General features: G+C 39.2%; 1 protein-coding gene across 1 annotated transcript in view; it reads right to left on the minus strand.

Annotated features, from left to right (window-relative positions):
* Window positions 1–2300: 2300 nt before the first annotated feature.
* Window positions 2301–27569, minus strand: part of FRS2 (fibroblast growth factor receptor substrate 2) — a 70680-nt gene continuing 45411 nt past the window's right edge. Inside the window, exons 2-7 of the mRNA XM_054988274.1 lie at window positions 23853–23953; window positions 19894–19985; window positions 19301–19487; window positions 13980–14138; window positions 11428–11591; window positions 2301–11136 (exon numbers count right to left, since the gene is read on the minus strand). Coding sequence (XP_054844249.1) covers window positions 10147–11136; window positions 11428–11591; window positions 13980–14138; window positions 19301–19487; window positions 19894–19959 — 1566 coding nt within the window. The 5' untranslated portion in view covers window positions 19960–19985; window positions 23853–23953 and the 3' untranslated portion in view covers window positions 2301–10146. The remainder of the gene's footprint in view (window positions 11137–11427; window positions 11592–13979; window positions 14139–19300; window positions 19488–19893; window positions 19986–23852; window positions 23954–27569) is intronic.

The following is a 27569-nucleotide window of genomic DNA, read 5'->3' on the forward strand; positions in this document are numbered from 1 at the left end:
TAGTCACAGTTCTCTGGAGCTCTCTCAGCCCCACCCACCTCACAGGGTGTTTTGTTGTGGGGATAACAACATACTTTGTAAACCACTCTCAGTGGGTGTTAAGTCATCCTGAAGGGCAGTATATAAATTGAATGTTGTTGTTGTTACTACTACTACTACTACTAATTTGGACATTTTTAACCTGCTTTTCTCTGGTGGATGAGGACTCAAAGCAGCTTACACTGCCAAACAGCCACAGAAACCATCAAACAACAAAAAAATATTGTAACAATAAATCTACCTGCCATCAGAATAATCTGCATGGTGAAGAAAGGAAAAGAACACTTGATGCCAGCAGTCTTGCCACAGGTACTTCCTTTCTTCTGGGGTGGCAATTTCCTTTTATGCTGAGGGGCAGAGCAGGTGGCAATAGCTCTGTCCTTGACAGTGACACACTTTCCCATATATTGTGCAATTGCAATTTATGTTTTAGGAAACTGCCCCAAAATAGATCTGAAAAATGAAAGGACACCAGAAAAAAATCTACAATGTAATTGCTTGCCAACAACATTCGCAAGAGCCTATATGGTGTCGTAGTTGAGTGTTTGACTAAGATTTGGGAGACCCAGGTTCATGTCTCCACTCTGCCATGGAAGTTTGTTAGGTGACAATGGGCTAGTCACACTCAGCTAACCTACCTCACAGGATTGTTGTGAGGATAAGATGGAGACCAGCAGAATGATGTAAGCCACTTTGCATCCCTATTGGAGAGAAAAGAGGAGTATAAATGGGCTTGTCAGCCCCCTGCCCCCACTCTCCTAGCTGGCGGGGAGAGGCACCCACGGGAGGAGAAACACATGTGAAACGTGCACGTTCATCCATCACGCTGGAACTGATGTCATTGCTATGGTTTGCACTAATCCCCTAGTCATTAAACATCCTTTGTTTGAAGGTAAGTACTCTGCTGCCCCAGCCTCGTTTTTGTCCCTGGAGGACTTGGCAACCCTAGCTATAAATAAAGTAAAATTAAGAATAAAAAGTCCCAATTCTCAATTAAAATTAACTAAAATTATTGCAACCAAAATGACAAGTGTGAAAGCAATTTTTGTGTCAGAAGCCGCCCCCCCCCCCTCCCCGGGACTGCACATGCACGAAACTCTCCCACAGAAATACAACATAGAAATAATTTAAAATGCCACCCCATTTGTACTGCACAGGTGGGAGGCTGGCTGAACAGCTCACTACACACAGTCACACCCAAACCTTTCAGCTTTATTACATAATACACGGTCCTCATATTTAAGGCTGTCAATAGACAACATGGGAAGGCAGGGTGATCACCAGGAGAAAAGACTGATTTCTCACCCCCACCACCACCCTCGTGTCCTCACAAGCCACCAACTTGTTTATATTACTCATATCATTCCAGAGATTGTATCGCATCAGAGTGCAGCTAGAGGGTATTGTGTTTGAATCTCCTTTTCAAAGAACTCCTTTTTTATTTGTTTTATTTTACTTCATTTGTATCCCGACTTTCTCCCCAACAGGGACCCAGAGAAGCTTACATCAGCCTCTCTTCCATTTTTTCCTTACAACCACCCTCTAAAGTAGGTTAGATTGAGAGGGTATGACTGGCCCCAGGTTACCCAACAAGTTGCCATGGTAAAGCGGGGAATAAAGCCTGGCGCTCCAAGATCCTAGTCTGTCAATCTAGCCACTACACCACACTAGTTCCTTACAAGTAGAAAATTAGCATAGCAGGGAGGAGGATGGTATGCAAAGAGGATCAAACATGCATGGCCTAGTGCCATGTTCTTGCTAAGTTAACATTTGTTAACATTGGAATGAGATAAAATGAGATGCAAATAAAAAGACAATGTATTTGAATATTGAGGGCTATGTTAGAAGGCCCTCAGGACTGGACTGGATTTACAAGCTGATTGCTTGTCCTTAACATAGTCCTATATTCAGCGTTCTGTGCTTGAATACCTTGCTTCCCCCCAAGAACTCTGAAATTATTCCCATTTTGAGATTAGTAGATTTATTGGTTCAAAACTATCCTACTCAGCCTAACAATCACTGAGGCAAATGCCTTCTGTAAACTCCTTGAGGCAGGGACCACTCTTTGTTGTTTCAGCACTCAGGAAAGAATTATGCACATTATTATAATAAACTTGAACAATTCAGAGAGTTATTACCAACCAACATCCAGGACACAACAAGCAATAAAATGTACTGTTTGTGTTGCATTGTTTTACATGTTTAAATTGACTTCACTGTAAGAAATTCAAAAGACACAAGTATCACTGCACACTCTTACATAGTAAAAAATCAATATTTTATTGCCATGCTACAATTCTTATGAAGCTGGCACTGGTGAGGGGACAGTGTTGTCAATATTACGGAATACATTTTAAAATGGAAATCTGGTAAGCTCAATGAAAATGCAAGCCAAAATTAAATGGTAGTACATGGTGGTGGAAAACAAAAACATACTATGCATAGTATAATATCACTTTGTCTCAAAAGGAAGCTTGGAATGTTCAACAAGAACTGAGGGGAAGGGAAAGTTCAAACAGTTCGTGAATTTTTGTGTGAGAGAGATTTTGGCAATGGTAATACCCAACTCTTTAGACTTTTTTTTTATAAAATAAACTCTAAAAAGCTACCTTTATACAAAGTTGCTATATTGATGCCTTTATGTAGGAAAACATTTTTATAATGCAAAATTAAGACATACAACTTTACAGTATTTTACAATGTAATGACAAAGTAACATACAAAGACAGTTTTGGCTTTTATAGAAATGTATATTTATGCATTTCATAAATGCATTTGTGGCACACTGGTGATTACTGAACTACTGTCTGTTTTCATGTTAAGATTTAGATCATTTGTACCGTAACTTGAGAACCACTGTGTGGTTAAAGAGGCAAACAATGTTTCAGAAGACATGGTTGCAGGTGATGCTACAATGGAATGAAATGTTATGCTTAATTTTTTAAAAAAAAAAAAAGAAAGAAAGGCACCATACTTGCTGGTTGGGACACACCAAATCACGGTATATGTAACAAACACTATTTTCTTTTACAAAATGGAAGCATTTCCTATACATTCAGTAGCAATCAATGTCTTACAACCAAGACAACTGCCTGCATTCAAGGTTTGGCAAATATCAGGGAAAATACAGAATTAGTACCATATATATGTATTTTATATACTATATTTATATATATATTTATACATATTGCATTGGAAATTAACAGGGAGTTAAGGTTGTTGACACCCATTATTAAAAACAAAAGCAAAGTACACAGAAATTCCTGAGTGAAGGGTCTTCTCCATTTTTAAAGTGTATTTCACACAGAGAAAAAAATGCCTTTAAAAAAGCACTAAGAAAAGCAAAATTCAGACAGTAATCTCACTCTGACCATTAACAGAATTAAAATAGTCATTTGTGAAGTCTGCTAACCACATCATCTTGTTTGACATAGACATTTCATACTCTCTGCTAATAGAACATACACGCCATGAGCTGGAAGACTTTAAATTTTCTGCCTAAAGAAGGGAGCTGAGACATGGGAGGGAACTAAGATGCGACTTTATTCAAATAATCCCCTTCTTCACAAGCACAAAGGAAAATGGCATTACCAATCCTGATTTGTGGCTAATTTCACAATATTACAGGAATCATCAGGTTGTCCTAATATTGCTTAAGGCTCATCATATAGCCTTGAGATACTTCAACCAAAGCAACAAGGATATATGTATGCCTTAAATAGAAAGCTATGTAGACCTTCTGTAAGCTGAAGGTCTGGCCCTTCTGTGATAGGTTCAAAACAGCTGATCAGGGAAAACCACCTTTCTTGTGACAAGTCCTTAACATACTTGAAAGACTATCCTCTGTCAAGAAACCTAACAATCTAATTGTGAATGATGGTCCTATGTTCATGTTTATATGAAAAAGATACAATGTAATGGATATAGCAGAAAGAACATACTTTACAAAATATATAATTTACCAGTATGAAAATTACAATTTAAATGCCCTTTGCAAATATACTGTTAAAAGTAAACTCACACTGTGTGAAATATAAAGGCAATGCTGTATTAAATTTAAATCTACTTCCACACAAAACCATGTGTTAATATAGAACACACATTTGGCAAAACATCTTGGCCACACGTCAAGAGCAGTAATTATGAAGACCTTTTAATATCTGTGGACAGAGCCATTCTGAAGTGGATCAGTTAATGCTGATCTGCATTATCAGAAAAAAGAGAGAGATAAGACTGAAAAATAATGTAAAATGAAGTTTTAACTTGCTTGCACATATACCATGAAACAGATATCAGGAACCTTAACTCCATATTAACATAGTTCTTTTTTTGTAAGAATTTCCAAAGGGATTCCTGGGGCATATGGGATATGATGCATACAATTTGCGAGGGAGAACAGATCTCATGTACATTTAACAGTTAAAGGGACAAAACTGACAGGCTAGAAAAGCTGGACCTAAAATTTCCACTTGTGTGCAATTATTAAAAGTAAAGGAGCTCTGTCCGTTTGTATTTAAGAATGTTAGCACGAGGAGAAAATTAACATCATTACAACTTAAATATAGTCTCTGATTCTTCTGTTACTATGGAAATACCATGAGATATAACTGTGGTACTATTCACAAAGAAAGTAATAACCTAGATCTAAAGTTACTGACAATTTATGAAGAAACAATTAAACTCTTTATTGGCTAGCTCTAACGATGGAAAAGAGCATCAATACAGAGCTGAAAATGTTTATCTAGCCAATATTGCTAATTAAGTATGCAAATATAATTCAGGGCTTCATTATTTGCTTTTAAACTTCAGGCTACTCATTTCTATACTGTCAGCAAGACAAAACTTTGTGCAACCTGCACTTTTAAGCTTTACCTGCACCAACTTTTTTTTAACGTATCATTTTACACCTTCCCTTTCTAGCCCAGAAATAAATCTTGACAAATATCCTGTATGTGTGGAATCTCCCACTGCTGGAATTTATACATTTTCAACCACACACTCCCTACCTTCAGCATAGTGTTTAAGAGTAAGTCTAGTGGGGCGGGAGGGGGAAGATTGGGGGAAAGGGAGAACAACACACAAACACATGACAATTTTGAACTTGGAACATCGGAGATTTATGGGATTATGAAACAGAAACTAAAGCCTGCTGTTTGAAGCCAAAATATATAAGGTGTATAAGTGAATGGGAAGAATAGTGCAAATTCATTGAAAATTAGTGAAAGGAAAGACAGATGCTCTGATAGTGAATGAGGTGGCTATAAACAGTGACAACAGGAAAGACTCAATCCCCACTAACGTTGAAAAATACTTGTGCCTTTTCAAATTCATGATTTTGTGCAAGAAAATCAGGAAGCTGAGCACCAAACAGTGATTGATGAGATGCGACACCAACCATGCTCCCTTCTCTGCACAAGTATCAGTGGTACGTGTTTTTTATTAAAAAACCAACACACAATGAAGCAGATACAGCCCTTGCATTAGTTTGTTCCAAAATAATCTGCCCTCCAGTGATACTACTAGGGTTGCCAACTCTAGGATGGGAAATTACTGGCACTTTGGGGGTGGAGTCTGGGGAAGGCAGCGTATAATGTCATGGAGTCCACCCTCCAAAGCAGCCATTTTTTCCCAGGGGGAATGGATCTCTATAGTCTATAGATGAGTCTTAATTTCAGGTCTCTAGGTCACATCTGGAGGTTGGCAACAATAGATAGCTTCTACATTTGATATGACCATTTTTGTCATGCCTTCCGCAAAAATATATCAACACAGCTTCACGGTAAAATTCTAACAGCTAGCAATATCATCTTCACGCACATTTTGATAGAAAGTTACTCCATTCAATTGATGAGGTTATTGAAATAAACAAGGTAACTGTCTGGGACATGGATTGTAAGGGCTGTGTATATATTGTGTATGTTTACAGAACTGCTGAAGCACAGAAGGTGGCATCCAATACAGACTCAGTGCAAGCTCTTTTTTTTTTCTTTTTAAAGCCTACATGTGGCACAATTTTAGAGATGCAACACCTGATGAATCTCTGAAGCAGGAGTGGGGATCAGTAGGACTTTCTGTAACCAAGGAACAGGCTTCCAGCAGCCAGCACAGTTCAGTTTTACTTTGCCCTGCCTTCCATTGTGCCCCTATTTGCCCCAATTCCAGTTTTCTTTGGGAACATGGCCCTTTGAAGGAAAACATACAAAGTAAGATCAATATACAGATTTGACTGCAAGGCCTAATAGGATTTGGTCCGACACCTAATACAGACCAATCATTAATCCAAGAGCTAGATCTATGATTTTATAGAGACGGCTTCCAGAATTCCAAAACAATGAAGCACATCCTTGTTATTAAAACTGGTGAGGTTTTATTCTTGTTAGTATGGTAAGCTGTCACAAAGGCTCTGGTACTTTTTTTTAAAACTCCAAAATTATATTGTAAAGGCCTAAAATGAGGAAATATTAGCACACACACGTGTACCTTTTTCATAATAATGAGTTAAGGATTCACTGACTGCTAAAGTTATATCACAGAGGTACCAGAGAGATGCATGCATTATTTTAGGGTATCACATGGGTGAATAGTGTTGCCACGTTTCACAGGATTTTGTAGGGATTTTTTTTGTTATGCTGGTTATTTCCACTATAAGTATATGTTTGGAGCTTTCCCACTAAGCACATCTGCAAGTCCAATCCAAATATTAATACTAATGACAAAGAAAAAGGAGCCCCATATCTGCAGATGATGAACCTCTTGCCACAACTTTGATAGGTCTCCAGTAAAGTGCATATCTTGTGATCCGATAGCAGCTAAGGCTAGCCTGATCTCACCAGATCTTGGAAGCTAAGCAGGGTAAGCCCTGATTAGTACCTGTATGGGAGACTACCAAGGAAGACCAGGGAGGGAGGCAATGGCAAACTACCTCTGTTCGTCTCTTGCCCTGGAACCCTATGCACATGGCATACGTCAGATGCAACTTGATGGCACTTTCCACCATCAATTTGACAAACCAGCTAATTTTACTGAAAAGATGGGAAAGAAGCTATGAAAACTACTTTAGCTGATCGAAAATCCGAAAGAACTATCCTAGTTTCTTTCCAACATGCATGCAAGCAGGTGGTGTTCAGGTTCATAAGAAGCAAAGACAATTCTTGGGGAAACTAATGAAATGGAGGATTTACATACAGAAAGAAAATGGTAGCATATTCTACCTAGCGCACTCTAGTGTACAATTTGCAATATCCACGTATCCAAGGAAGATCCTGGCCCTGAACAGCATGGAGTATTGGCAGTCACAGCACAGATTGCTACCGTATAGGTCAAGAGGCTTACATATTATTCAGACACACTTGGTCTGCCATTGGCTTGAGTGTCAGCAGTCTCTTGCATTGCTGATCAAAACCAGAGCTGCTTTTTATACCAAACTTTTTCACAGATGGATAGAAAAGACAAGATATTTAACACCCTCTTGATATCTGACAATGAACCATCCCTTTTATTATTTCTATACTATATTTAGCAGGATATCTGAACACATTCCCATATAATATGACCAGGAAGTTAGTGCAGGCAATATACAGCCGCCTAATCTACTACAGAAATGAAGGCTAGAAGTTTAAAACTGAACAGAAAAGCGTATTTTCCAGGATGCTCTCCAACTCTTTTTGCTCACCCGCTGCAAAGACAGCTTTTTTTAAAAAACTGGATCTGTTGCACACAGGTTTATTCAGTACTCCAGGACAAGTGTCCCACAATAATTTACAATATCAATTACTTCCTTTACTATCAAAGGTTCAGGTTAGCCTGTGTTAGCTGGTATTGCATGAGTCTTGCACTGAGCATGCAACCCTATGTGCTTCTTTATCCTACAGCAGAGGGATTTTTGACCAGGGAAGATCAAAAGATGCTAGAATGTACTGGGAAGATTCAGCAGTAGTTAAGGCATCAGCTATTGACAACAAATGTGTTTTTAAAATTATTTTCAGGGATTGTATGTACTGTTAGCAGCTACTCAGGTACCAAGACTTGCTGTGGCAGCAAGCTCAATGCTTAGGAAAGAACATACTGCTAGCAGCCCAGCATCACAAAACAAGGAGACTATGGCAGTATAGTAAGGGATTTTTGCTAGAATCCGAGATCGATCTGCCAATACAGATGGAAGAGGACCAGGATCTCTGTCTCACAAAACCGAAGAGCACTACTATTTACAGAATGTGCCTCAGTACATCACATATGTACTCAAATCCAGCCTTCAAACTACAAAACTGACCTATAATTGTTTGCTTCTGAAAGAAACCAAGGCATGAAAGCACATACCAGTTATTTTCTAAGGCACCACAGCACTTCTCAACCTCAGCTATTAGTAATTCTTCTTTCCTTGTGCATGCAATCAATAAGGTTTTTCTGTTAGTGACAATATTACCAAAAGGCCTTCCAAAAGCCATGGCAATGTAGAAATTGAATAAGACAAAGCACATAAAATATTTCAAACAAAGTCTATGTACAAAATTAATAGTTGCAATCTAAATACTGTACACACAGACACACAAATGAAAACTGAAGAAAGGAAGAGTAAAGTAAAATTTGAAGGATCTCAGTATAGATACAACATAATTGTGAACCACATCACAAATGTGGTTTAGTACAACTGTACAGAAGAACCTGAAGCTGCCACTTGGAAACCTGTAGTGGGCCTAATAGAAGGCTGATTTCAGACTCTGATGAAAGGGAATACTGTTGTGATGTCTCACATGCCAACAGTGACAAGCAAACTTTGCACAAGGTGCAAACTTTCCCCAAGATGGCTAAAAACAAGTCTAACACAATTACATGGGTTGGAATCAATGCATGAGCAGATGGTTTTCCCTGTGAGATAAGGGGTTGCTTGCTTCCCCCACCCCACCCCAGTTACTAGGAATTGTATTTGTTTTTATTATATTTATATCCTACCTTTCTTCCATTATGGAACTCAAGGCAGTGTACATAGGATTCCAAAGAGATCTCCCACCCATGCACTGATCAGTTTCTATCTGCTTTAGCATCAAGCAAGATTACAGTAACATGTGCTCTATACCCTGGGCTGTTCTGGGAGGTTACCCTGACTTTCAAGAGTAACTTTGATGGGTAGAAAGCAGTGGGAAACACCCAATGCACATGCAGAACATTGGCCTTTGGATTCTGGCCAAAGAGCTTCTAGCGCTTCAGCACAATACCAACTATTTCCTCCAAATGGGATACCTGCTTCACATTAGTCACTGTTAATTTCAGTCTGATAGAGAAAAAGAAACACTGCAGCATAGACTTCCTGAAATGCAAGCTACAACAGAACATGTTCCTCAAATTCTAGTTGCTGCATTTCTTGTAGGTGGTTTTAAAGTGCATCTGGTCATTAATTCATGAAGTGTTTAAAACTGTGCTAAATGATCCTTGTATGCTTACAATATTGCTGATTTCATCAGGTTTTTTCCCTCCCAAGCCAGTCACTCTAAGAAATGGCACCTTATATGCTATTACATTTTTAAATCCGGCTTTATAAAGAGTTGCACTCTTCAGCAGTGTAACAAGCTGCTCCTATATAGAGGTCTTTAGAGAATGACTGTTGTCAGTTCTTTCCTATCAACTAAGTTCTAGTTTCTGCCAGAGTAATTCAGTCCAATTCTTCTGGACAGAAGAAATTGTACCGTTTTTTAAAAAATCCAATTAAAACTGACCAGAGAATCTCTCATTTATGACGCATGACATTCAACTGGCAGATGTGAGTCTATGGACATAACCATGAAAGACTAAAGTGACCTGCTAGCCTCTAGGAACTTCAGGCATGGCTGGTTTGTCAAAACTGGCATGTTATTCCAACCTTTAATCAATAAAATAGGCACTATAAAATATGGCAATGCTGTCCAAAAGCTGTTACTACAAATGTAAAATGAAACAGTGTTATTTAATATGCTACCTTAAATTCCCTTTCGTTAAACACACACATGAAATATTCAGGAAAAAAATCTAACAAATCTATGTAAGGTAATATCATTTAAAACTCAAAATGGAGCACTCATTCAATTAAAAAAAACTTCACAAAGGTGCAAAAAATTTAACTAACACTTTCCAGGCTCACATAGGCAAGTCAGTACTGTTATGTCTAGTTTTCCGAGAAGTACCGTCATCCCGTGGCAGTGCTTTTTGCAAGCTTGACATAGCAGCTGTTCTTTCAATGTCTATCACAGCATACAGCTCTGTGCGTCTGGTTGGAGTCTGTGGAAGAGGAGTGGTAGGAGTTTTTGGGGTCTGAGGGTTGTCAGAGTCACTGCCACCTTCCAGATCAACCTGTATATAGTTGAGCTGCCTGTGTTCTGAACTCGGTCGCCTAATATCAAAATTAAAGACTGTAGGTGTACAGTCCCGCCGTCTTGCATATTCTATTTTGTGAGCACTTGATGGCACTGTTACGTTCTCTGTATTGACATAATTATGCATGGGATCTAAGTTATTGTGGTAGCCATTCAGAGAAGGGGTCTTTGGTCCTAAACTGTCGTCATCCTCTTTACTTAGCTTGTGGGCTTCCCAAACAGGAGGCAAAGATGGCAGATTTTCATAATTCAACAATGCAGTTCTCCTTTGAGCTGAATTGTTGATATTCTGGGTATCGGAGTTACTGGATGATATCAGACGACCTCTCCTGAGCCCTGGAGCGTTAGGTATAGACAATCTATTTACATTTTCATATGCTAGTTTATTACCAGAAGAGGCTTCTTTGCGTTCATCACTATCGTATCCAGTGTCCCATTCACTGTTACTACTCCCACTAGCTTGCATACTGCTTGCACTAGTTTCAGTACTGTTCCCACTAGCTTGAGTACTATTCCCACTTGATTCCAGTTTTTCTTTTTCCATTAATTGTCTCTGGACAGGTGTTGGGCCCAAAATAAACTTGACTCCTTCGGGCTCCAGTACAACCTGGGCATCTCTGTCCTCAGAACAATTTTCTTCTTCTTTTGCCTTGCTTGATTCTGCATTAGAAACTCTTCGTTCAAGAGGTGTACGCACACTTGGCCTGTTTTTTCTTTCCTCCTGTACACCCGTTGTATTCACATATGTATGGACCTGCAAAGGACAGATTGAAGTATCAGTTGCATTATCACTCAGCTTCCATATGATTTATTTTACTCCCTTTGTTGCTCATGGCCAATGACTACATGGTTTTGTTGTGTCCTAAAACAGTATATGGTGACATGTGCATATGTTTGCACAAGAAACTATTTTTGGAGCACTTCCACATCAAAACACAAGAGTAAAAAAAAATCAGTACAAATTTATATCATGCTAACACTGATCCTGTAAATAAGAATTAGATTAAGACATGACTATGATGCATAAAAACTCAAAATTCCTTACCTGCTCCTCTGCTACAAGCAAAGGATGTGTTGATTCTTCACCTACTGAAGGAAGACGTGCACTTCCTACAGAGGGGTGTCTGCTGGAGGGATGGGATGAAGCATCTCCATAGGAGGGATATCTTGGATACCCATTAGGTAAACTCTGACCACTCAACCCAGGTGCTGATTAGAGAGAAAACCACAGTTATCTTGTTGATATGAAATGCTATTTTTCTTTAGGAAACATTTGATGGAAATATATATATATTGAACATTGTCGTTATAGGTTTTGATGGTGAATTAAGGGAGGACAGAACTTTTTCTTTAAATTAATACTATAATAGTACTATAATAAAAACACTGATATAGGTATCTTTTGAAGTAATGTACAGAGTTGGATCATACAGCTCTCTGCTACTAAGTGAGGAGACTTCTTGTGCTAGAATCATAGAATCACAGGGTTGGAACTTGGAAGTGATCTCTAGGGTCATCTAGTCCAACCTCTGCAAAATGCAGGAAATTCCCAAATACTTCACCCTCCCCCGCACACGGTGACCCTTACTCCATGCTCAAAAGACGGCAAAACTCCATCAGGAACCCTAGCCAAACTAGCCTGGGGGAAATTGCTACCTGACCCCAAGGTTGCGATCGGCCTTACCCTGAACACGTAAGAAGGGGTTACAAGAACTAAACACTGAAGGTTCTTCACTTAACAGATGGAATTACAGATCAAACCCACAGAGAATAATGAAAATAAGGAAGCCACAAAACATTATTCCTGAAAGATGCCTTGTGTACTGAATCAAGATTAATTAAGGCTGTGTCATGCAAGGCACCCAAATTTGGTATTGCCGTTTACAATACCAAACTGAGAGCCAGTTCAGAGTAGTGGTTAAGAGTGGCAGGACTCCCCACTCCTCCACTCAAAGCCAGCTGGGTGACCTTGGGTTAGTCACCCAAGAGTCCCAGAGCTCTTTCAGCCTCACCCACCTCACAGGGTGTTTGTTGTGGGGATAATGACATACTTTGTAAACCACTCTGAGTGGGTGCTAAATTGCCCTGAAGGGCAGTATATAAATCAAATAGTTATTATTATTATTTCACATATTCCCAACCAGTTCAATTTCCCTGATTTGGGGGGAAAGGTTTTTTTTTAAAGTAATAAAATCTTGAAGGAGGCATGAGCCTCCTCGGTCATTTTTAGCCACAAATTACCATTTGCTTTCTTCTTACTTCCCACTTGTACTATGGTCTCCTAAATGATGATAAGGTAAGAAATCAAAAGAGAAACTGGCTCATCCTCCAACAAACAAGCCTTCTCATCAGCACTTTTCACTCTTGAAACGGCAAGCATTCTCTGATCACCACATATCCCATCTTTTTAGGTGTGGACTTCAGCATCCAAATTTAGAATCAGCAGCCATTATTAAGTAATGCAAAATACAGAACCAGACGTCTTTAACTATGACTGTTGTATTTTGAAAATGTAGTACTGGCAATAAGAGTTGGGGCTCATGCACATACACTCCCAGCCCCTTTTAAAGGGTTGACAGCAGCTCTGCAGGATCAGATACTCCCTCTGCTCAGTCCCAGACCATCTCTTCCAGTGCAAATTGCCTTATTCCACCACCTTCATCATGGTCAAGTCTTATGGAAGCACCTTAACCATGGTATACTGTTAGAATGGTAACCAGGGTGTACTGTTAGAATGTTGAAATTGCTTTCAAATCCTGGTTAGAATTGATTATAGTTAAGAACAGTGCCAGTAGGACAAAAATTCATGGTAAAGATATGAGGGTGCATATCATTTTTGTCCCGTTTCTTATTTTACAACTGTGGTGAAGGAATTAGGAGTGTTACATATATATTGATTAGTTCTTTGATTACAGTCCTTTCTGCAACACACCATCTAAGGAGCTTACAGACAACATATCTGAGATAAAGATCTCAAAATATTCCCTAAAACCTCCCCAAAGAACACTTTTTTCCCAAGTAGATTACGTCATAATACTATTACTAATAAAAATGCATTAAAACATGTCAGTAAGTCCAAAAGAGATTTTTGATTTTTCTTAAAATTGGGGGAACCAACTGAAGGGGTAGATGCTCCCTCATTTTTATTTCTTCATTTTACCCATCTGGGTCTTCATATCTCTAGACTCAATCAGCCCTCACGAAACATGTACAAATCCACATGAAACATTAATGCTGGAAACTGATAAAATCTTGTTGGTGTAGTGGTTAAGAGCACGGGACTCTAATCTGGAGAGCCGGGTTTGATTCTTCACTCCTCCACTTGAAGCCAGCTGGGTGACCTTGGGCTAGTCACAGCTCTCTGGAGCTCTCTCAGCCCCATCCACCTCACAGGGTGTTTGTTGTGCGGATAATAATAACATACTTTGTAAACCGCTCTGAGTGGGCATTAAGTTGTCCTGAAGGGTGGTATATAAATCGAAGGCTGTTGTTGTTGTTGTTGTTGTTGTTGTTGTTGTTGTTGTTAGCACGTCAAAAGTAAATCTGGTAACTGAGTTTACATTCCACACCCAATTCCCAGACAGGAAAAAAACTTACTGGTAGGTGTTCGGGGAGTTCGGGGAACTTCCATCTCTGTTTGATGTTGGTTCCTTTCTACTACTGGCTCTTCTACCACATTTATGCTGTTATTCTGCATGATCTCTTGCAACATATTAAATAACTCTTCAGCACGGGCACACTTGAAAGCAAATATTCCTACAACAACATATTATCTGTTAGATGGTTTTAAGAAGGAAAAGGGACACTTTCAATTTTTTAAGAAATGGAGTCCACTCAAATGCATACCTTTTAAAGAAAGAGAACTATCAAATTAACCACATAGTCAAAACCTTTTAAAATGTTTAAAAACCTTTATGATCACACATTTAAACAAAGGGTAAAGTGAACAGTATACAGAACAGGGTGTTTGGTATGCATTTTAGGAAACAAAAGTTTTGTGGTAAGTTGAGTTTTGGTACAGCAAAAATTCATTTTTCAGGTATCTGCTCAATTACCAACACAAAGTCAAAAGGCTGATATAAAATTCCTGCATAAATAAGAAGGATTTGACACAAGGAGTAGGTCCATGTTAATGTAAGGGTTTATGATGAAGGACTGTAAAAACAGACCTGGGTGAAACAGACCAAGCCAATTTGATTTTGGTTTGGTGGATAGACACAGAAACAAAGTAGCCAATACCATGGATTCTCCTTTAGTATTGTTCCACTTTGTCTTTCAACAGCAGAGGGAGCCCGACTTACCGTTGTCCGCAAACAGAAAACCCATGCAGTTGAAGCTTTGGATTTTTCTTCCAATGAAAGCATGAAGTTAAAGTTGACATTCTTGTTAACGAGTGTGCGTCTTTGCTGAGTTTCAGCTTATCTAACGTGCTAGAACTACTGAACCCTACTCTATTTCAGACAAAACAATTAGCTGTGTAGAGAAAGGACATGCTGTTAAATACCAAGGATTCTCGGTATTGCCTATGTGTTAGTTGCAGTGATAGAAACATTCCAGGTGGTAGCAGTTAAGTCAGTTTTATGTATTCCTTTACAACATTCCTAACTTCAGCACAGTGATTTTTCATCACTCTGCAGCCCTATTTGGTCTACCATTGCAGCCTACAACTCACTTATCCTAAAATAAGCCATTCAAATATATGTTAATGCTCCAGAATAAGTGGACTGTTGATGGCAGTCTTTGTAATTCTGTTAAAAGGCTCATGTTTTTAATGTCTAGTTCTTGTAACGTATGGCATCATTTTTCAAAACAATCTACCACTATCCACACAGATGTATCAGGAACCCCCAAGCGCCTTATCTTGAAGCCAATGTTTATTGAAGAGGGGGCCAGTTTGGTGTAGTGGTTAAGAACTGCGGCACTCTAATCTGGAGAACCAGGTCTGATTCCCCACTCCTCCACTTGTAGCCAGCTGGGTGACCTTGGGTCAGTCACAGCTCTTCCAGAGTTCTCTCAGTTCCACCCACCCACCTCACATGGTGATTGTTGTAGGGATAATAACATACTTTGTAAACTGCTGAGTGTGAGTTAAGTTGTCCTGAAGGATGGTATATAAATCAAATGTTATTATTAAGGGGGGGAATCCTAGGCCACACAAAGTTTATTCTAAGCACAAGCCAAGCCCTTACCTATGCAACATGAACCAAGCATATGTCCTACAACACATACAAACTCCCTTGTTGCTCTGCATTTTAGGGAACATGACTGAAAAGATCTGTTTAAGGAAGTCATTGTTAATCTTCTCAGTGAGGACTGCCGGGGTCCCAGAACACAAGTTGAGAACCACCATCTTGGTGAACAAAGCACATCCTAACTAAGAGAGCAATTCAGCCTTTTAAACCACAGGACAGCTAGTATTATAAATTTGTTACACAGAAGCAGATTCCATTAAAGAAACTTCCACATAACATGTTTAGGTTTGTAATAAAACACAAATTTTTTCAACTGAAAGTACCTAGGCCAAGGGAAATAGAAAACCCATAGAGGAAAAAATAGATTTGTATTCTACAGTGTCAATGAACCACACAATGTGAGAAGGGAACAAACTTGTACATTGAACTAATTGGGATGGTGCTCAGCTCCTTCCTAGCAAACGTTTATATCTCCTCAGAGAGTCAGGCAGAGCTGAAATGTGCAGAATGTTCACTAGCAACTATTTACAGAATAAAATATCACTGCAACTGTTGTGGCTTTTCACAGGAATTTATGTTGGATTTTTTTTTTGGCAAACATCTTCTCTACCTTAGTGACCTCTTTAGGGAGGCTCACTCAATATTTAAAGAAAATTGATTCTAACTTATTTGACATCCACCAGAAGAGATAGTATTTTGGAGCTCTAGCCCACAAATGCTTGGGATAGGTTGAATATGCAGTATTGACATGCAGTCTAACAACTGCCATTGTGCCTGTAATTTTTAAAAAAGGTGACCCAACACTGTAAAACCCCATCCCTCACTCAAGAAGAAAAAGCTGTACAAAAAGGATAATATGGGTAACTGCACAAGACAAGCTATATGTATTTGTCACATTTAATCATTTGGTGGAGGAAACATGGCATTCAAATGTTTATAAGTATATGCTTTCCAATATATACACTTACTTTCAAACACTAATAAAAGACCTCAATGGGTAATTGATGAACTAACGATTCTCTCTGATACTACTTTACTCTGATATATTTCATTAACGAAATCTTCATCGATAATTTTATTACATTTATAAGATTAAAAAGCATGTACATTTGGTATTACCAAGACAAAAATACTAGGAAGAGGTTACAAAAGCAATTTACTGATACATTCCACGGCAACAGTTATGTTCATCTGAGCAAAGTAATCTGAAGATTGCACCTAGCAAATGGGTACGATCAGCAGCTGCCTGTACACAAGCATCCCCTGTGGTGGCTCTCACTTTGTAGAATGGCCTGCTTGGCGGTCAGGAAAGCTCCACAGATGGCGTCCAACAAATTTGTTCAGGAGGGTGTTTTCATAAAGAGAACAGTGATAGGAATTGTTCGGGAGAACATTTTTACAAAGGGACTAAGCCATTTACAGCACTGTTTACTGTATTCATTATCTTGTTCTCACTGACTTATTTTCTGGAATCGGTATTGCATTGTCTATGCTATGCCATGTCATGTACTATTTTACTGCACTGTTTTCTAATCCTGTAACCCAATTTTTGAGAATTCAAAAACTTGCATCCTGGAAATCTTGTTGGTTTTTAAGGTGCCACTGACTCAAATCTTGCTGTTCTACTGTAGACTAACATGGCTACCCACCTGAAGCTATAAATAAATAATACATAAATAACACAGGGCCATTACACAAACTTCCTGACTGAATCCAGTCTACATCTACACTCCAAACTCTTTCAATTGAACAGAAGAGCAGCTCTGAGGGATGAGACAAACCATCTGGCATCTTGTTTCCAATCACTTAGGTCAGTCAGGAAAACTAACAAGCAGGGCATGAAGGCAACTGTTGTTCCCCACTATTGTTCCCTCCATCCCCATCAACTGGTATTTACAGGCATACTGCTTCTGAAGATGGAGTTTCTACTTAGCCATTATGGCCAACAACCTTTGAGAGACCAATCATTCATCAAAACAAAACATCTTCTGGCAGCAAACCCCAAAATATAATTATGCCTTATATGAAAAAGTACTTCATTTTATCTGTCTCCAATTTATTGCTCATCTGTTTCAGTAAAAGATTCTGAGTTCTAACAGTATGGCAGATGGAGAGAGGGAGTACTTTCTCCACATCCTAAGACTAACACATTACTCTACAATGTCACCATTTTGTTTTCTAAACTAAAAGGATCTAGACACTTTAGCCATTCCATGTTAAGAAGGCTGATCAGCCATGTTAATCTCTTGCAGCAAACACAAAACTGGAGCCTGTGACATCAAAAGCAACACATTATTATTCTTGACTTCACAAGAGTTCATGAACTACAGCCCAGTTTGTTGAAGCATGAGCATCTATGGACAAGTAGACTCTAGCTCATGAAAGCTACTATATTTGTATTTAAGGTGTCACAAGACTCCTATTGGTTTTTGATATTTTTGGATTGACACTTCTGCATTTGCTTTCCCAACTTAATAATATCCTTTCTAAGATGAAGCTAGCAGTGCTGTAAATAGTATAACCAAGTGGCTGCGCTATACAATAATGCTAATTTTATTTTCAAATTCCTTTCAATAACCCCTGATGCAGGACCCTTTCTTTTTCACTGTCTGTATTTTAAGATGATATTTTTATTGAACTATTCATCATCAGCCTAACATCTGAATAATCATGGCAAAGTATGTTGAAGTGTGAAGTTAGTTTTTTTTCTCCATTGTTCATTACTTTTATTTGCCACGTTTACCAACATTTTGTCTATTTATGCGATCTGAAGGGATCGTACTAGAGCTCTTCACAGTCTGCACGTTTTCACCATCCTGAAAAATGTGACATCTGTAAAATAGGCCACCTCATTAGCTGCATTTAATCCCAAATCCACAAGAACTGAGTTAAATGGTGCTGCTACCAATACAGATCCTCATAGGAACACACCATTTATCTCCTGTCATTGGGAAAACTGTCCAATTTTTCCCTTTCATGCTGTTCTTTAGCTAGTTACCAAGCTGTAAGAGGACCAACTGTCATATTACCATGACACCTAAGAAACTCTGATAAGAGACTATGTCAAAGATTTTAGGGAGTCCAAAATATAATATTTATTGGGTTGTCCTTATCTACATATGTGCTGACACTCTCAAAGAACACTAAATATGTGTTATATTACTGCTGAAGCGCTTCCTTTCACAGCACCTATTCTTTGTCTCGTCACCTCTATCTGATTGAAATCCTTTAGACAACCCCCCTGGAAATGGTTTTGATGGTGGCTGATCTTTACATAATATCTTTCAAGGTGCAAAAAATTGCAAAGTTTCAAAAGGATGGTATGGCAGGCAGTCAGTTACTCCAAGGGTCACACTGAGCTGGTATAAGCTCTTTGCATAACCCTGAACAGCTCTTTTTAACACAATCTGTGTATTCTTCTGGGTCACTAAAACATGAGCTAGATAAATCCCATTCAACCTGTTTCAACAGATTTATCAAATGAGAATTCCTCACTGTAGGCTTTCTATTTGTAATTTGAATAAACCTCCGCTGTTATTTACAAGGTTACTTTAAGAAATACAAGATCTAGGCTAAATTTCATTACCACACATTTACTTATTCTTAATCATATCAACTTAATGCTTATAACTTACAGACATTAGGCTATTTTAAGTCTTCTAAAACAAAACACTTTGCACCTGAATTTCATTTACAGATTTGTGAAATGGAAGACTTCATACATACCCGGTCCAGTTTGACATCTTCGGCCACTTTCAAAAGAGAAGAGGTTGGAATCATAGCCATAGCGGCGCAGACAGAGGTAATGCCACTTGACAGAATCTCGTTTACGGGTATACAAGATTAGTTCTGTGTCTGTAAGTTCCATTATACCAGAACCCAATTCATTACCATCATCATCCACATTAATAACCTATAAAACATTTAAAAACACACATTTAAAATATGGATATTTAACGGTAAATCATTTCACAGGTACTTAAAAGTAATTAACTGAAACCCATGTATACTAAGAAATTAAACAGGACAAAGATTTTAAACTGATGTCTCAGCACTATTCCTAAGAGAAGGGCAGGAAAAAGCTACCCATATAATTTACAAATCCTCATAAATGGTATGGCTCTATGGTAAAAAACACACAGTACCAGCGGATTTTATTTCTCTCTCCACTGGATTCATGGTTGTATAGGCCACACATACTAGATAAAATAAATCTACCACAGAACTCTCTGTTAAGCCGTAATGTGCTTTTTTCTTTCCTGCCTGTACAAAACAGAACTCTGACCATCAAAGCAACAAAATCCCACGCAGAATTTTACCTTGAATTTGTTTCGATGGTTATCTGGGACAGTTTCTTTATCTGGACAGCTACAACAGCTACCCATGACTTCTTTAGAAGACCATGTGATTGCTACAACCAAAGCAAAGAAAACAATTTTAAGAAATTAAAGTAAACTGTGCAAATGGCAGCTGAATTCTATAGTCCTGCAATGTTAAAAAATAAAACTGGAGGAGGACAGAATTATACAATGTGGAGTTTATAAACAAGAGCTGTAACTTAAATTTCTGTTACACAGGCAAATTTTATAACAAATATAGCTGCTTATAAACAAACACTCATTTTTATATTCAGAGTAAATTGAATGACTGGAAAATCAATAATGGGTTGGATTCAGAGGTAATTTCTGCTGATAGAACGGATTTCTGTTAGTGAAACAGGATTTCCCTGCCTCTCCTCTCTCACTGCAGCCCAATTCTTATTTATTTATAAAGGAGATAGTTATATCTTCATTTCAGAGCAAAGTTGACAATTATAATAAGTCATTAATATAAAAACAAGCAAGCCATTAAGAAAAGCTCAGGGACATAAAAACAGCACAAAAACGATCCATAAAACAGACCTCAGACCATAAAACAGCTGGAAAGGTAATTAAAAATATGTGTAAAAAGAAATGTTTTGGCCTGGCACTTAAAAAGACAGTAAGGTAGGTGCCAGAAAACTCTCAAGTAGGAGGGCATTCCAAAGGAGAGGTACTGAAACTGAAAATGCCCTCCCTCTGGTAACTACCCACATCACCTCTGAGGGTGGAAGCACAAAGAACAGGAGGCAGACTCATGAGCTAGGTAGCATGGGATGAGATGGTCCTTCAGGTACCCTGGCCCCAACTTATTTAGGGGCTTATAGTTAAGAACCAGAACTTTGAATAGTGCCCAGAAACAGATGAACAGATCTGTGCTGTTTCTTTCAGCAACCAACCTCTGACATTGGTCTGGTGTCATGGACTGCCCTTTTAAAAGATTAGAACTGCTGTACAAACACCTGAAGGACTGTGAAGGGTTAATTCTTCTCAGAAACAGAGAGCCTTGAGAGACAGACCACTCCAAGGAATCTGATTGAGTAGCATCAGCTGAATAGAGAAAGGCTTCTGAATTGGATGCTAGGGAAAGGGGAGTCTAATTTCAGCCCTAGCTGAGAGGAGTCGAGTATTGACAGTTTCAAGATTCAGCACTGTCTGAGAACAGCTTAATGCAGACAGGAGAACTGGAGGAAAGTTGGCAAGAAAGTTTGGGAAGTAGGTGAAGACCTAAATAGATCTTCTAGTGAGAGGAGAGTTTCCCTACCCAAACAGGCAATTAGCTCTGAAGAGTGAAGAGATCCCTGGTCTGATGTGGCTAGAAACTGCCATTGGAGTCCTTAAGAATCAATTAGAAACTCAAGATGAATATTGGTATTTCAAGAGAAGAGGTTTGGGTACTGGAAAGAGTGTACCAGCCTTCCAGGAACCAAAAGAGTCAAAGAATACTCAAAGAGGGTGCACTAGTGTGTCTGGGGAAACACTGGAACAAAAGATCTCAACATAAAGATTTAAGTAACTGTAAATAGCTTAAGAAACTCTCATTAGACTGAAACATAAGAACTAAAGTCTATGCATGTACTGATTTTATCTCACGAGTTATCTATATTGAGTTACCCCAGACATTTTCAGCCCCTGATTTCACCTGAACTTTCCCCTCTATGTTAAATAAAATATTTTATTAGAGAATTTCAAAATGCCAACATTGCCATTTATGTTGGTTAAAACCAGGGCTTTTTTTCAGCCAGAACACTGTGGAATGCCGTTCTGGCACCTCTTAAAAATACCCACGTGACTGGTAGATATTTGAGCCCAAAACGGCCAGGATCAGGCCGCTACCAGGTGAGGGAGTGCTCTCCCACACAGCAGCAGTCCCTTCCAGGATAATCCAGGCCATTTTGGGCCAATAATGGCTGGGATCGGACTGCTGCCAGACAGGGGAGGGTTGCCCCACGTGGCAGTGGCCAGATCCAGGCTGATTTGGCCTCAATCCTGGCTGTTTCAGGCCCATTTGGGTCATTCTGGGCCCGTTTTGGCCCAATTTGGGTCTAAAATGTCCAGTATTGGGCCAATGCTGGGCAGGGAAGGGTTCCCCTGTGTGGCAGCAGCCTGATCCAGGCCAATTCGGCCACAATTTAGACCCGATCCAGGCCGTTTTGGCCATTTGAGGCCCGTTTCGGCCAATTCAGGCCCGAAACGGCCAGAATTGTGCCATTGCCGGGCAGGGGAGGATTCCCCCATATGGCAGCTGCCCGTTTCAGCCTAATTCGGGCCCAAAACTGCCAGGATTAGGCCACCGCTGGGCAGGGGAGTGCTCTCCCACGCAGCAGCAGCGTTCCAGGCCGATTTGGGCCCCCTGTGGAGCACAGAAGCGCTCCCAGGGTGGCTGCATCCTGCATGATGATGTCACTTTCTGGAAGTTACATCATCATATGGTCCTGGGATGGTACCCAGTGAGTTCCACCACCTCTTTTCCCACAAAAAAAAGTCCTGGACTTAAAACAAAGGGAAAAGGAAGAGGCTGTAACATTTTGGATCAATTGAAGTGTCCAGATGGTTTTCAAAGGCAGACCCATGTAGAGCACATTACAGTAATTAAACTCTGATGTGATCAGAGCATGAATCATCATGGCCAGATCACACTTTTTGAGGCACATCCATAACTGAAGTATCAGATGAAGCTGAGAGAAGGCACTACATGACACAGGAGATCCAAGTCTCCAACCATAGGCTGAGACCCCAAAGCTACAAACCTGCTCCTTCAGGGAAGTGCAACCCCTTCTAGGACAGACTGGCTCCACAATCCCCATTGACCAACAGTACCTCAGTCTTGTCTGGATTAACCTTCAGTCCTCATCCACCCCATTACCATCTCCAGGACTTCCACAGACCCACTCCGCTGTTAAGGAGAATTAGAGCTGGGTCCCATCTATGTACTTGTGACACCTCGCTCCAAGTCCTTGGACAACCTCTCCCTGAGGTTTTATGCAGATGTTAAACATCATGAGAAAAAAGATGGAGCCCTGTGGGACTCCATAGCATAAATGTCACAGAGCTACGCAGCTACCGTCTGGAACTGTCAAGTCAAGTAAGAGCAAAACAAGCAAAGCACAATGCTACCCCCCCCCCAACCCAACTGTCCAGTCTAGAAGTATACCATGGGTGATGGTACTGAAAGTGGATGAGAACTCCCCTATCAGTTTCCTGGGGAAGGTCACTGGGTGAGGAAACCAAGGATGTTTCTGTCACAAACCCAGGCCTGCAAAGGAGTCACAAAGGCTTGTACATTTTCCAAATCAACATCCTCCAGGACCTGGAACAAGAGCCCCATCACAACCTGGAGAAGTTCTGCTAGACAGCATTAAGCAGATGCAAGAGTTGCATAGAAGTAAGCTTGCTGTGCTGCCATGACCACCAAAGACCAGGGCACCTGTGTTTGGTCACTTGTGCTTTGAGTTTTCCTCCATTTTTGCTCTAGTCATCTGCTCAACTGTTTCTTTATCCCAAGCTCCTTAGAAAGGGACATGCTGGCCTCCATGAAAGGAAGGATTGCTCCTGGGCAATCATGTTCTCTAGGGGACATGGAAACTTAAGGAGCAGCGTGAGGAGCAAACTGGTGATCCGGGGGTGGGATGGCAAAAATTACCCCTACCCTTCTATTAAGAGACATTTACTGAATACAAGCTTCAAAACTATTGTGTAGTCAGCTGGATAAAAAGATCAGTACCATAAATTCACCTCACAGTAACAAGACATACTGAAAAGGAAGCTCTAAAGTAATTGTAAAAAAGCTTTATATCTTTCCTCAAACTCCTTTCAGGAACAGAAGATTATCAGTGACATAGATATCATAGGTATCCTTTGATTCAAGAAAAGATTTCAGAAACAGGTGAAGAAGAACATCAGTTTAAAGTGAAACTCACCTAGATTTGGCCATTAATATTCCTAGCCTCTGGTGCAGCATCAGTACTTCTGTCATACTTCAAAACATCTTGTTGCTCTTCCACACAAACTGCCACTTAACCTAGAGAGCCAAGATTTTTTAAAAAATTAGAGGTTTAAGAAAGGAGTTTTAACCACGAAACTGGTCCTGAAACCAGAACAGCGTAAATAAAGAGATGTTTGCATTGGTTTACATACTTACCAATGTTGGCCATTGGGGTGTTGCCTACCAAAACTGTCATTTATTTGAGGGTGGAGCCTGACCTCCCTTTATGTAAGTAAGCAATCATGGGCAGATCAATACAATATGGGGACAGGAAGTTGTTTAAAGTCATCATAACCCATTCACAATTGTGACAGTTTTTTCACCCACTTAGCATGTTTCATAATCAAATGGAGCAAGCATAATCAAATGCTTATTCCTTAAAGAAGATATATTTTGGGTGTTGCTTACATTTTGGTATTTCTGTTAGGTCTGTTATTTGCCACTTGACTGAGATAGCAGCTCCTACCAGGTAGGAATTTGAGTACGTAAATGAGGAAGCTAGACCACACAGGTAGCCAGCTCTATACTATATGCAAGCCTTGAGTATGTGGCTGTGACACATCAAATAATTTTATTTAAAACATACATTTACCACCTCTCCGTTAAAAGTGTACAAGAGTTCTACAATCAGTAGAAAACAATATAGTATCACTATGATCAACAGAACTTTAAAACAAAACCGCTAAAACCAACTTAAGATTGCACATATGACTGATGTATTAAGGGCTATGGACTATCCACAGCAGATCAAAATGGAAATGTGCATGCATTTTGACTCAGAGTCACAGAGTGATTGCTGCTGCCACATCCCCAGGCTCAAAGGTAGCAGCATCCAGAATCCTTAAGGTGGGTCCTACACCAATTCAGTTACTCCACTGAGCCACTTAAATTGGAGAAAGATTCTTTAGGCTGGAGGAATGCTCCCTGGAGAATGGTTGGATCCATTCCCAGGTCAATATGTATTTTCCTGTAGGATAAACATAAGGATTGACTACTATTTTTCTATGAAGGTGGGAGCCTTTCATGTACAAGGGAAGAAGTGCAGCAGATAGAAGGGAAGAAGATGGTAGGAAAGTAAAGAAAAATGAAGAATCAGACCTGTGATGAGTTAATAAGCTGACAGAAACATTAGTTTTGTTGCTATAACTGCTTAGTTTATGTGTTGGATTTTAGACATGAAGATCATGCAAGTCCAACCTGCTGAACAGACACGTTTTCCTTTCAAATAGCAGCAGCTGTGCATGCATTTATGTGTATACACACACATCAATCTTGCAGCAGGCCAGCTTGTCTGCGCACATTCACCCCAGATGACAACTTTTTTTTAAAGGGGAAAAGTCCCTTTTACTAAACATTTTAAAGTCAACTTACATCATACCATTACACAGTCCTTAAGCTCCTATGGGTAAAACAATTTGGTTTGATGAAATGAAAGCCTTTTGATAATACTGTACGAGTCCAGTTTTTCAAGTAAAATAGCAGCCTCCTTTGATGGTGTCTCCAAGAAAGCCAAAAGTCTGTGATGCAGTCACCAATGGTCTACCAAAGCACTGTTCAGCATTTTTGTTTCTGCATCATTGTCAGTTATGGAGCCCCACCTTCACTTGTGCAATCTAGTCTGTTTCTTTTTAAACAAATCCTTGGGTCAGTTCTTCCCAATGTCACGCAAGTGAAAACTGAGTAGCTCTACTGAAGTCTGTAGAACATATAAATTAACATAGTCCATGTGTGTTGAATTAATAAGATCAGAACCTGACTCTTATTATACAGTCACTGTTATGACTAAGAAATGTCTTGTTTGGAAAACTGTTTAATTATATGTATTGCATAAAGCATTACTTTTTCTTAAAGTAAAAATTCATTGCCAGTGGGTATTCCTTTCATCTTGCATAATTAAATCACACTGGGAAGGCTCAATTGGTGTTCTCTGGCTTACACACAGATTTTTTTTTTTTTTGAAAATTTTTTATTGGGTTAGAATCCATTATTTCCACATTTACATTCAATTTTCCCCAATTTTTTCATCTCTAACCCCCTCCCTTTCCCCCCCTTTTTGTTGACTTCCAACAGCTTTCCAACCCTTTGTCCCCTTTCCCTTACTTTTATTAGCTTCCTCTATCTAAAACAAATATATATTCTCCATTATTCTAAGCAGTACATCCTTAACTATTTTTAACATTATATGCCCAAACTGTAAGCCTTTGTTTCCATCTTAGATAAACAATTTATCCCAATTTTTCAATTTCAGGTATTTCTATATATCATAAACCATATAGATCATACATTCGTTTATATCAAACAATTTGACTTATTCTCTATATATATTACTCATTCTATCTTTTTATAATAATTCTATATATCTCTCCTCACATAGTCAATCAATTTGACCCATCTATATCTTCAGACATTCAGTTTGGTACAAAACTTGTCAGAAAAAAAAAGAAAATATTGTTAGTTAATCGCTCCTTATATTTAATCCTTATAATTAATTATTTTCTCTATGTTCTGTTTGTTAACCTATATATATCTATATATATGTCAATCTATTAATCTGACTGCTTATTAATTCACATTTATCTCTTCTCCCCCCGGTAAAGTCTCCCCCCTCTACTTCAATACTTCAGTAGTTCTCAAACTGCCACAGTTTTCCTCCCACCTCCCATTTCTTCTCCAGGTATTGTTTCAGCTTCTCCCAGTCTGTGTTGAACTGCCCTGAGTCCAGATCTCTCAATTTTCTTGTCATCTTGTCCATTTCAGCCATATACAGCAATTTGTAAGTCCAGTCTTCAATAGTTGGCACTTCTTGTACTTTCCATTTTTGCGCATACAAAAGTCTAGCTGCTGCTGTCATATAAAATATCAACGTCCTGTGTTGGGCTGGAATTCCCTCCATTCCCAAGTTCAGTAGCAGGAGTTCTGGGTTCTTATTAATTTGAAATTGTAAAATTTCACTCATTTCTCTTATTATTTCCCCCCAGTACTGCCTGGCTACCTCACACGACCACCACATATGATAGAGGGAGCCCTCATGCTTCTTACATTTCCAGCATTTATTAGAAGTATTCGAATTCCCTAGCGCAATCTTCTTTGGTGTCATGTACCAACGATAGATCATTTTATAAATGTTCTCTTTGATATTAATACATGTCGTTGTCTTCATTGTAGTTTTCCACAAGTATTCCCATGCCTCCATTGTTATTTCTTTATTAAAGTTTATAGCCCATTTCACCATTTGTGTTTTAACTATCTCATCCTCGGTATACCACTTCAACAGTACTTGGTATACCTTGGATATTCTTTTCTTATCTTCTTTAAGAAGGGTCTGCTCTAGTTCCGAATTCTCTATTCGTATACCTCCCTTTACAGAGTCCGAATTATATAAGTCTCTGATCTGTCTATACTGGAACCAATCGTAGTTAGGTGATAGTTCCTCTTGTGTCTTTATTCTAAGTTTGGATGCTTCAGTTTTAGTTATTTCTTTATACGTTAAACATTGTTGTTCATTATCAACAGCTCTCGGGTCTATCACCTCATATGGAACCACCCACAAAGGGGTTCCTTCTTGTAGATAAATTCTGTACTTCTTCCAGATTATGTATAGACTTCTCCGAACAAAGTGATGCAGGAACATCGAGTTGACCTTTACTTTGTC

Source organism: Eublepharis macularius, chromosome 9 (genome assembly GCF_028583425.1).
Source record: "Eublepharis macularius isolate TG4126 chromosome 9, MPM_Emac_v1.0, whole genome shotgun sequence".
NCBI classification, from domain to species: Eukaryota; Metazoa; Chordata; class Lepidosauria; order Squamata; family Eublepharidae; genus Eublepharis; species Eublepharis macularius.